General features: G+C 39.1%; 2 protein-coding genes across 2 annotated transcripts in view; one reads left to right on the top strand and one right to left on the bottom strand.

The window, feature by feature from the left end:
* Nucleotides 1-5,130: 5,130 nt before the first annotated feature.
* The window catches only part of LOC107740792 (pro-neuregulin-1, membrane-bound isoform-like), a 108,071-nt gene continuing 101,046 nt past the window's right edge, over nucleotides 5,131-12,155 (top strand). Inside the window, exon 1 of the mRNA XM_016553293.1 lies at nucleotides 5,131-5,795. Coding sequence (XP_016408779.1) covers nucleotides 5,309-5,795 — 487 coding nt within the window. The 5' untranslated portion in view covers nucleotides 5,131-5,308. The remainder of the gene's footprint in view (nucleotides 5,796-12,155) is intronic.
* Nucleotides 10,450-11,759, bottom strand: LOC107740786 (glucocorticoid modulatory element-binding protein 1-like). Its single transcript, XM_016553287.1, has 3 exons — nucleotides 11,674-11,759; nucleotides 11,318-11,455; nucleotides 10,450-10,899 (listed from the first exon to the last, which is right to left on the bottom strand). Exons 1-3 carry the CDS (start codon nucleotides 11,735-11,737, stop codon nucleotides 10,631-10,633), a joined length of 471 nt encoding a protein of 156 aa, XP_016408773.1. The 5' UTR covers nucleotides 11,738-11,759; the 3' UTR covers nucleotides 10,450-10,630.

The following is a 12,155-nucleotide window of genomic DNA, read 5'->3' as shown; positions in this document are numbered from 1 at the left end:
TGAGAAAAAACAAGATTTGGTTTTTAAAAAGCCTTTTTCCAAAAGGTACATCTGGAAAAAGGGGGGGGTCGTCTTATATTCGGGCCAATACGGTAGTAGTAAAAATAATAAAATTATCAGAAAAGTATAGACAGTGTAAAACACTTGATCTTTATTATTGTTCAGAACATTCTGAACACTGTGTAAGTATCATTGTGACCAGTGGTGTATAAAGTACCTGAAAGCCATACTCAAGTAAAAGTACAGATATCTTACCAGAAAATGACTTTGGTAGAAGCTGAAGTCTAGAATATTACTTGAGTAAAAGATGCAAAACAGTGCTGTGATCTTTGTTTGGAACTATTTCGTTGGCAAAACTGAGCAAAAACAAGCAATATTATGTCTAAAATGTAAGTCACTTATTGCTTTACTGAACTTGTATAAAATGATTATTAAATGTTCATGCTGATATCTGCAGAAAAACGGTACTCTTTGTGTGCTATAGATTAAGTCAACTATATTAAATTATATCCTAAATATAAAAAGCTGTTTTGCCGTCTACAATTTAGAATGCCTTGAATTTTGAGTTTTAATAGACTAATAAATCAACGTGCGTGCACTCCGTGTGTGATTTGGTGATATAGCCTACTTGATAATGTCAGATCGCACATCATTACAAAAACACTTACCACATTATTGCAGACGATGCTGTATATCGCAGACCCCGGACTCGACTTGAGTGGAAAATGAATCATCCGCGGTTGTGCGCGCACTTGTTTACACATGAGCAAAGGTGTTTTTAGGAGTCTAACTTGTAAACGCCAGACCACTGATTCGTCAAACTTGCTTTCCTGCAGTTCTTCGGACTTCTGACTATTTTGTAGTAAGTAACGAATATGCATCGGGGAAATGTATCGGAGTAAAAGTATACATTTTAATTAGGAAATGCAGTGGAGTAAAAGTTGGCTGAAATATAAAAACTACCGTATATAAATATAAAGTACAGATACTCCCAAAAAATACTTAAGTACTGTAACGAAGTATTATTACTTCGTTACATTACACCACTGATTGTGACACATGGTTTAACTGTTTTTGATGAATATGACACCTTCAGACTTAAAACAGCTAATCACATGATGTTAACAAGGAGATTTTTAGGCTGTAATCTGAATCCCGACCCTTGGTTCAGGTGTAACCCTGTCTGCTAGAACGACTGAACATCAGACAGCCTCCCCTGAAGTGATGAGCGCTGTGTGCTGCTTTAGCGCCAGCCAACTGTCTTTAACCTCTGCTTGACCTTTGACACGGGCTATTACCCGATACCTCCCCTTGTAAGCTCAGAGCCATTAAGGTCATAAGGTTATGACCTGTGTCACTGCGCTTCACGTCTGATCTTCAGGAGAGTCCAGGAGGTGTGACAGGATGGAGTCATCTTTATTGTCAAGATTTTACACATTTGTTCTCTATTTCTAAAAAGAATAAAGGAAAAAAAGTTAAATTAAATTGATAAACATTACTAACACAATGTAATAATACTGCTTTTTATAAAGACTAATGTATTGTATAATCTTAATTTTTTTTATTTGCGGTTCAGGTCTTTTCCAGTAAATTCCAGCCATTACTGTCTAGTGTGCATCTCTCTGACCTGTTAATGTGGAGATTAATGGTGATAGAAGAAGCTTATTTGAAGAGCACGTCCATCATGGCTCTTTTGTCCTGCAGTGACACAAGCCTGTAGATCAAAATGAGATCATTAGGGCGTCTCTAAACACAACCTCCCTCCTGATGTTCCCTTGCCCACTCTGAGTCGCACAAATGATTTAGCATGAAGACCGAACAGATTGCAAGACAGGGAGATAAGAAGAGCTTTCTGGAAGGAAATGGAGTTTGGAGGGATGTATAAATGGCTTAAGAAGAATTGTGATGGACGTTAATCCGATGGTGGGTAGTGTGGGGTTTTCCTCTGTTGATGCAGCTGTCTGCGTCATGTAAACCTTCACGCTCACAATATTCTCAGTGTTGTGGCTAATAGGCCAACACCAGTTGGAGAGATGATGATTTTTGAAGCATCACTTTGTTGTGTAAACAGAAAATGGTGAACCGTCTGCACAGTTGAAGGCATATGCAATTTGGATGAATACAGTAAAAGTCAACATGAAATCAAAATAGCTACTTATTATATTAATATATGTTCCTGATTTTTCATCAGTGAAGTTATTCTAAAGAAAATCGTGTTTGTCGTCATAATCTTTACTCATTACTGGGACACAAACCCCCAAGAATTTGTTTTCAAAACAGCATCAAAACATTTAATTCTGGTGATTTTGGGAGTAGTTTTATTTATTTATTTATTTAATGATATTATCAAACAGGTTAACAAACAAACAAGTATTAACAATTAACAAACAAGGTCAATTTACGGTTTAATTTACTGTAGAGGGCCTTGCTAAAATTGCCTATGTATGTTTTTGTTAAGGTATAAAAACTGGTTACAGTTTGGTTGAAGACAATTAGATATATTTTTGAGATGGAAAAATGCAGTTTTACAAATGCTAGAAACGTGGCTTTCAAAGGAAAGATTGCTATCAACTAGCACACCTAGGTTCCTAACTGATGACGAGGAATTAATAGAGCAGCCATCAAGTCTTAGACAGTGTTCTAGGTTATTACGTGCAGAGTTATTAGGTCCTATAATTAACACCTCTGTTTTTTCAGAATTTAACAGTAAGAAATTACTCGTCATCCAGTTTTTAATATCAACTATGCATTCAAACATTGTTATAAATTGAAGCAACACCTCCCCCTTTACCTTTTGGACGCGGCTCATGTTTATAACAGTAATCTTGGGGGGTGGACTCATTTAAAATAATGTAATCATCAGGTTTTAGCCAGGTTTCTGTCAAACAGAGCACATCTAGTTTATGATCAGTGATCATATCATTTACAAAAAGTGCTTTCGTAGAAAGGGACCTGATATTCAATTAGCCAAGCTTTATCATTTGTTTATCCGTATTACATCTGTTTTTTTATTTGTTGAACATCAATTAAATTTTTACTCTTAATTTGGTTTGGACGTTTTTTGTATTTTTTAGTTCGGGGAACAGACACAATCTCTATAGTGTGATATCTAGGTGAAAGAGTCTCTATGTGCTGAGTATTAACTGATTTCTGTGACATGAGGAGGCTAGCAGACGGTCGGTTTAGCCAGTCTGTCTGCTTCCTGACCTGGGCCCCAGTTAGTCAAGTACAAACTCTAAGACTATGTGCCATATTTCTATAGAGAAGAGTGGCACCACCCCAGGAGGGATGAAGAACATCTCTTTTCAACAGGTCAGGTCTGCCCCAAAACTGACTGATTGTGTGTCTGCTGCCTTTTCTAACCAGTGTTAATCATTGTTTTGTATAAAAATGTAACAATAATAATCAAATAATTAAAGGTTTGTAATTTCCCTAATTACTCTAACATTTCATACATACTGGAAGAAGAGTAAACAGTAACAGAGCGAGGGTCGGGGCAGGCGGCAGAGAATCACACTAGGATGAACAGTCCAAGATAATACATGAGAGATCAAATAGACAGGGGAAAAACGCTCAGAGATGTTAGCCGTGGCAAAACAAGACTTCGCGAAAACTAAGAGTCCGAATGCAGCTTAAATGGGGAAGCTAAGGGAAAACCCCTGTGCCAGTAATCAGTCCCAGGTACGGGGTGTATGGGAAATGGAGTCCATGAATGCTAGTACTCGGGAGAGGGTGCCCTCCGGTGGCGGTCGGAGAGAGCCACAGAGGCCTGATTTGTGACAGTTTTACAGAAAATCAGGATATGTATAAATCTGGACATATATATTGAACTTTATATCAAGAGCTGACGATAATAATTTTGCAATGATATAGACAACCAAGCATGTTAATTTCCTGTAGCTAACAGTATGAATACAATGTAAGTCACTTTGAATAAAAACATCTGCCAAATGCATAAATGTACGTTACTGGTTGAGTGCACCTCTGAACATGTCTTTAGAGAATGTGATCACTGATTATATGCACTGCCTGTCCAAAAAATAGTTTTTCCAGCTGAATATAGGAGTCGGGGGCTAGTTGTCACAAGGTTTTGTATATCAGTAACTGTAAGGTTTTGAGTCAAAGTGTCCAATTACACAAATAGTTGTTTTCTCTTTTACACTCATAATTTTGCTAAAATTCAATATCAAAATAATCTTTGTAAGTAAACAGTAAAATACACTGACAACATTTTGACAAGAGTAAATAATAAATTATAATATGATAGCCTATAATATAATAAAGAAAGACTGAAGGGCGCTACCACATATTGACATTTAAACATCTCTCAGATCAAGAGTATTTTTCAGAAGCGTCAGATCACTGTCACGGGTTTTATTTTATACATTTATACTTTAAAAAATGTTTTTTCAGTATGTTATACACATTTATAGCCTACTTTAATTTGGCTTTTGGTTTCTGTTGGCCAAACAATGGTTTGAGATTAAGATTTTGTTTTAAATGCTATTTAAATTTTGCCCAAAAACTTTAACTATAGTTCAACTTTTAAATGTTGTGGAAGATTACTTTGTTTAGGGTTGTTTTTTTGTTTTTGTTTTTAGTTTTCGAGTTTTGACAGTGTTTCATGTTTTATATATTTTCAAATCCCTAGCCATTTAATTGAGCACAAATAGGGAATTATGTCGGCAATTCCACACACGACGCGATGACCCCCCGTCCTTTGTCGCGTCGCGGTGGGGAAATCCTTCTCGCACGCGGCTGAGATCTCTCTCTCACCCCGCCTCCTGTAATACGATCAGTTGAAAAGCCATCAGAACCCACGCTCCTCTCTGTTCACTTCTTCTGGTCCACTTTAATTCATCCAGCTGAACGCAAGAAACGCGCGCGAGGATGCGGGCGATTCCGTCAGAACGCATGCTATTTAAATTTTGCCCAAAAACTTTAACTATAGTTCAACTTTTAAATGTTGTGGAAGATTACTTTGTTTAGGGTTGTTTTTTTGTTTTTGTTTTTAGTTTTCGAGTTTTGACAGTGTTTCATGTTTTATATATTTTCAAATCCCTAGCCATTTAATTGAGCACAAATAGGGAATTATGTCGGCAATTCCACACACGACGCGATGACCCTCCGTCCTTTGTCGCGTCGCGGTGGGGAAATCCTCCTCGCAAGCGGCTGAGATCTCTCTCTCACTCCGCCTCCTGTAATACGATCGATCAGCTGAAAAGCCATCAGAACCCACGCTCCTCTCTGTTCACTTCTTCTGGTGCACTTTAATTCATCCAGCTGAACGCAAGAAACGCGCGCGAGGATGCGGGCGATTCCGTCAGAACGCAGTCCTTTCTCGGTCTCCGCTCTCCGTGGAGTGGCTGTATGTTTGTCCATGTGGACGTGCGCGGTCCGGTGTGGGAGCGTCGCTTGTTCTCCGCCCGCGGCGTCAGTGCAGGAGCTCGCGCGCCGCTCAGGGGTCGTGTTTGAGGGGAAGCTCCAGGAGGGAGAGCGTGCAGAGCGGAACTGGACTGAAACGCGGGGTGAGTCGCCGGTCAACGTGTCGCGGCAGGTGCGCATCAGAGTGCAGCAGGTGTGGCAGCTGAAGGCGGGAGGGCTGCTCAAGGACTCTGTGGTGTCTCTCATCTGGTTTGAAGGTGGCAGGTGTTTCCAGCTCAACACCGGGATCCGGTACATGTTCTTTATGGAACCCACAAATGACACGTCCGTGTTCACGGCAGTTTTCCCGCCGGTGGAGACCAAGCGCACCGTGAGGAAGAATGTGAGTCAGGTGCTCTGTCAGGACTGCGGTAAGAAGACACTTTAACTGTCTGCTGGATGTTCATGTTCATAAATAATTATATCCACGTGTGAGCCGATTCAGTGACACACAGCAGCAAAACTAAAGTAGAACTTTATTTTTGTGTTTTGTTTTGCTTTGCTTTGTTTTGTCTCCTGTTGATCTTGGTGATAAAGTGGAGCTCAGGGACAAATATGGTGATGCTATAAGATGGTAATATCATGGTACTGAATGATGCATGATGGTATTGACACTCCAATATTCTATAAAGAATACAGCGGTAATGTCATTGTACATGTCATTGCATTGGCAGACATCCTTTACAGCCTGCATTTGAGCTAAATATTTTGCCATCTGATGTTCATTTTACAGACTAGTTAAGCATGCATCCTCTGAAGATCTCTATGTCAGACAGTTAGACACAATGTTTTATTAAAACTTGTTTGAACAGTTTGACATGACCATGTATGGACAACAGTTGTTTTTAATTTTTGGCTCTCCTTCAGGCTCACTCAAGCTCACGTCATGCAAAATAATTATTTAAAAGCTGGACTGTCATTGCCTGAAATCTGTGTTTTTGGCAGGATTTCAGCAGAGATTATTGTCACTAATGTCATCACCAGATTCTGATGGATTACACAAATTCCTGCTCAACCTTGTTGCCTCTGCATTGAAGCTAAACCTTATAATTTCAGCTAGAGACATTCCAGGATACTTTTGACTTGATGGACTCCTGCATAAAGCTGTCAGAGCTCTGAATGTCACATCACGCAATGTTTGAAAAACCTTTGTGTACATACAGATCTTATGGGTTAACGGTTAGATGAGTTGTTAGTATTTCAATGAACGGCATTTTGATGAATGATGAAAGGAATCTAAAGTTAAATGTTTTCTATTAACCTTTTGTCTGCTAACCTGGTTACCTACAGTTAGCTGATTTTGCTTGGTGCTTAAACACAAGGTCCAAGTATAGTTAAATTTTTAGTATGAGTGTGTATTTTTATAAGAGGCTACACAAGTTGTTATGCCTGCACCAACAGTGTCGATATTCTAGCACTACACATTAGTGAATCAGTTTGTTTTGGTTATGAATGGATATGAGACCAGCAATATAACAGCATGTCTGTGAAAGGTTTGTGTTAGAAAACGGAATAATATTTTGGCTTTGTGATTGAGCTGCCTTTGTTTGAATTTGGCATCCGTTGTAGTCGCAAGATGAAATCCTCCAATTCCAAGTATTGCTTCATCGACTGTATGCAGCAGTAATGCTGTAAGAAGCTTTGAGATGTTCATGAGCTCAATGTTGCTTTGTGTTTTCTCACACACATATATAGTACAAAAGATTCAACAACTTGTTAAGCTTGAGTTTACCTTGAGCATTCATTCCAGTAGTGCTGGACTTGCACACAGATGCCTGTCGAGTGTGTTTAATTACCACTTGTGCTGGTTTTGTTGCCATCTGATGTTAGTGAAGGTCATTCTACTTCCAGTCCTTCTGTGAATGTTCTCCTCTCCTCTCCTCTTTCCTCTTTGTGCTTTGGTATATTATGAGAATTATGCTGTAAGAAGCTTTGAGATGTTCATGAGCTCAATGTTGCTTTGTGTTTTCTCACACACATATATAGTACAAAAGATTCAACAACTTGTTAAGCTTGAGTTTACCTTGAGCATTCATTCCAGTAGTGCTGGACTTGCACACAGATGCCTGTCGAGTGTGTTTAATTACCACTTGTGCTGGTTTTGTTGCCATCTGATGTTAGTGAAGGTCATTCTACTTCCAGTCTTTCTGTGAATGCTCTCCTCTCCTCTTTCCTCTTTGTGCTTTGGTATATTATGAGAATTTGACGTTGAGAATTCTAAATAGCTTGTGGACATTATTCAATGTTGAAGAAGAATTGAAAAGCATATGTCAAATTGATACATTTAACACATTGCTGATTTTCACCGTGTCTTTTTTGTAAGTGAGATTTAGATTCAGATTGTGATCCAATATCATGATATACAATACAGTTAGTGAAAGCAAGAAATGTTGCAATAATAATTTTGAGGACAAGTAATTAATGTTTATTTAAATGCTTAACCATATTTTAAGCACTTTCAAAAAATGTTTTTTTTTTCAATTTCTATAATGGCAAAGAAATGGATTGATTTTAAAGGCTTTGACTCCTAAGGGAACTACAAATTCCATCCTTGTGTCAGATAGTAACATTATTCATTTTCTTTATTGAAACGTATTGATTTACAATTCCCTGTAGGAGAGGGTATTACTGAATGAACCCTGGCTTTAGCTGAAGCAAAGTGGAATATATGAAGACAAAAAATTCTAGCACAGAGGTGTCCAAACTCAGTCCTGGAGGGCCCGTGTCATGCAGAGTTTAGCTCCAACTTCCTCAACACACCTGGATGTTTCTAGTATGCCTAATAAGACCTTAATTAGCTGGTCCAGGTGTGTTTAATTGGGGCTGGAGCTAACTCTGCAGGACTGTGGCCCTCCAGGAGCAGGTTTGGACACCCTTGTTCTGGCAGGTTGTTGGACTTTTACAAATCTATTTTTTTAAACTTCATTAGTTTTTTACTTGTGAATGTTTTCATTGTTTTACTACAGTGAATAATATCACTCACACAAAATCCAAAGTTAATGCTTCAAAGAAAAATAGCATCACATCATTATGCCAAGCATTACAGTTTATTTATTAATCTTTTTGTTTGTTTTGTTTTATTTTTTATTGCATTGCATAAACTTTTGAGTGTGTACTAAAGAGAATTTATTGTAGGACAGCACACGAGCTGGATCTGTGGCAGATGAGTATGAGAGCTGAAGTTAAGTCAGTGCACATATCTCAGAAGGGTTACAGAGATAGCCCAGTCATAATCCTCTGTCCTTTCACAGATTATCCCATAATCACATCTTTATTCTGCATTCAAATGGCCCACATTCAACATGAGCTCCTAGAAAACCAAAAGTGTGACACCCTGCAGTTTTATGATGTTGCTTACTATCTAATTACAATTGCAAGTGCAGTGCTATTTTGCTATTTTATTGGGACAAATTTCTATTAGAATACAAAATAAAGTAGTCTGGGTCTGTATTTGTGTTATGACTTCAGTAGTGCCACTTACAGCTGTTTTAACAAAATTTAACAATTAATTAAATGTATGTACATTTTATGTGTAATTGCATCATTCAGGACAAATGTATTCAAGTCAAGTCACCTTTATTTATATAGCGCTTTATAAAATACTGGTTGTGTCAAAGCAGCTTTAGTGTCAAACAGGAAAATAGTTTGTCAATGATGCAAGAAGACAATAACAAAGAGTCATTTTTCAGCTAAAGTCAGTTCATTGATGATTGAGCGATGTCATCATCCAGTTTCCTACTCCAAAGGGAGATATTTCGTTTTTAAAAAATCCCTTTTCAAGAACTACAACGAACGACTCGTTTGGACTACAGCGTTTGTTTTCCGGGCTTTGTGATATCACAAAGCGGCTCATTGGAATATCATTACAAATAATTCCCGCCTACGGAGATTCGAATGGTTGGGGGGTGGGGAGGGGCGAGGTTGTGGTTAGAACGCTTGGTTGAGTGAGTGCATCAGACGAGACGACGAAGAAGAAGTGCTGCTGCAGAGTTAGTGCATCAGAGAAAACCAAGAAGAAGAGCTGCTGTGCTGTAGCGTCAAATTTTCGGCATGTCTAAAACAATTCTTACAAGTATAACACGAAAATGTCTCCGTTCCAAGGTTTTTAACGTCACAGGACGATGTTGTGAAGCAGTAATTTTCCATTGCTACTGTTTCTGGTGTGATAAAACTTGGTTTTGTGCTGGTCAGACGAAGTCTGAGCATTGAAACATATGCAACTAAGATTATTCAATAAACTTTTTTTTATCTTCATCACTTCGTCTCCTGCTTCTGCTCTTTTCTGGCTTTACTCAGTCAACTTCTTGGCTGATAGAAGACTGTTAATACAGTAAAATATAGTTTTGGGTACCAGACAAGGATTTGGATATTCGACAACTTTGCTGACTAGTTGTTCTGTTTCCAAACAAAACAGATATTTTCTGACAGGATCTGGCGTATGGATTTAATATATCTGGTGTGGAAGCATGATCTAACACACTAAACTTGATCGGTAGCTCAGCTGGAACAGCATCGCACTTGTTATGTGAAGCGCTCGGGTACCAATCTCGTGAATCACAACAGTCAATAAAAGACTCAAAGACTCGTAGAATCAAGCTAAAATGGCATGGATGCTTTAGCAAACACGTTTTCATCCCATGTTTGCTTTTGTCAACACCACTTGTTAGATTAAGAGTAGGGTTTAGCGTAGGTGGTACACTATAGAGCCTTAATCTTTTACCACCACTCACCAGACTGCCACGATACATACAACTTAAAAGAACAATCGCCACATTCACTTTCACCTGTTTTGTATAAAACTGAACTGGTGCAAAGCACGCATGAAGCAACGTAATATAACTTTGCAGAAATGTCACCAAAGGCATATTTTTTCAATGAGTTTAAGTCAGCATAATGTCTGTTGAGGGACCATCAAAATAAAGTGTTAGCAGATTTTAAGCAGACAGTCCACTAATACGCTACTGACTGCTAGCTGACATGTAGTTGCAAAGTTACTTATAGTGAGTAGAATGTCTAAAGTGGGCTCTCAAAATAAAGTGTTCCTCTGCTATTCCAAATGTGTATATGCAGCTCATCCAATTAGAATGTATAGTAGGAACTACAGTAGAATCTTTCACAAAATGATTTCAATTGTGCCATTAGTTTTAGAAACACTTTTAGAAAACCTGTGAATGTGAATGATGGGAATTTGTGATATAATTTAGGTTCAGAAAAGTGTATTACCATACAAACATGTAACTTGTGTGAGATGACACTTGTGTTTGAGTGAGTGTGTTTTGACTGAGTTTGGAAAACGTTTCAGCGTGCTCAAAAGTTCTGGTCTGAAAACGTCCCTACGGTCTCTTGACTCACTCGTCAGTGTTCTGAGGACCTGCGTCTGCTCCGGGTCCGTCATTTGCCGCCGAACGTTCAGAATTTGTTTGATGGAGTCCAGCAGGTCAAAGACTTGTGCCAGGTTACTCAGAACCGCAATCTCTGCAAGAGAGACCACATGATCGCATCTCACGAACAGTAATTCAGCCACATTCTACTTCCAGCACTACACTTGAATAACAACACAACAACATGGACTGAAATAAACTGACAACTAAATGACATACTAAATGTGTTTTTCATGGATCAACTTGAACAACAGGCTACAAGATGCTCCAAAAAACCAAATGCACCTGGTGAATCTCATCAAGTCTGAAAATGTATTGAATTGGTTAAATTAATTAATTCAATTAATTCAAAAAGCTTGACAACCCTGGTATAAAGGTCTTAATGATAATAATTAAAGAGCTGCAGAGGTTGATATCTTTTCACTTAAGAGTATTTTTGTCCTGAAGATCTGAGCTGGTTCAGGTGTGTTTGATTAGGGTTGGAGCTAAACTAGCACAGATGACGTACTGACCTGCGTCCTGTAGAGAGCTCTGATCGGTGCGTAGCTGAACTCCTCTCAGCAGACTCAACAGCTCTGAGTGGATATTGGACACCACCTCCCCCATCAGCCCCACCTCAGTGATACCCCTCCAGAAACTCAGTGTCTCATCTGGGGGTCACACACAGTACAGCATTTATGACCTCTGTGGACGCCATCTTCATTAACATATGTAGTCACCTTTGTCACCTTTATTTATATAGCGCTTTATAAAATACTGGTTGTGTCAAAGCAGCTTTAGTGTAAATAGTTTGAAAATAGTGTGTCAATAAAGCAAACAATTCAATTCTGCCGTGCAGCTCTGACCACGTGACTTTCTGAAGGTTTACCTGAGATCTCAGTTGAGTCTCTTTTCTCTGGGCTTTCTACCGTGGCTGTGCTCCACTCCACCATACCAATCACGTCTTCTTTCTTCTCCTCTACTAGGCTCAGTCGGGGGCCAGTTCTCCTCTGAACAGACGAAACCAGCTTGGTGTGGTTTAATTCCAGGCTGCAACACAGGTCAGATTGTGCAGAGGACTCGTCTGTTTCCCGTTGTCTTGTGCCGATGGTCATTGAGGTGATGAGGTCTTCGCAGGGGATCTTTCTCTGGGGCTCATCTAGTTGACATGGTCTCCGCTGACATTCAGGGCTGTAGAGGTTGTCTCTAGGTGCTGATCCACCATCTGGACTGGATACAGACTGGATCTGTAAGATTTAAACTGACAGAGTGTGTCTGCCTCCCGAACAACGCTAGGTAGATTGTTACAGAGTTTGGGTGCTAAATAGGAAAAGGATCTGCCGCCCGCAGTTGATTTTGATATTCTAGGTA

This window comes from Sinocyclocheilus rhinocerous, unplaced genomic scaffold, assembly GCF_001515625.1.
Source record: "Sinocyclocheilus rhinocerous isolate Xijiao unplaced genomic scaffold, SAMN03320098_v1.1 scaffold1097, whole genome shotgun sequence".
Taxonomy (NCBI): domain Eukaryota; kingdom Metazoa; phylum Chordata; class Actinopteri; order Cypriniformes; family Cyprinidae; genus Sinocyclocheilus; species Sinocyclocheilus rhinocerous.
This window is presented reverse-complemented; position numbering and strand designations above follow the sequence as displayed.

Coding starts and splice junctions, on each gene's coding strand:
- LOC107740786 (XM_016553287.1), bottom strand. CDS start 11,737: ATGGTGGAGTGGAGCACAGCCACGGTAGAAAGCCCAGAGAAAAGAGAC. Junction 11,456..11,673: donor AGACTCAACTGAGATCTCAG/GTAAACCTTCAG, acceptor TGTGACCCCCAG/ATGAGACACTGAGTTTCTGG. Junction 10,900..11,317: donor GAGCTCTCTACAGGACGCAG/GTCAGTACGTCA, acceptor TCTCTCTTGCAG/AGATTGCGGTTCTGAGTAAC.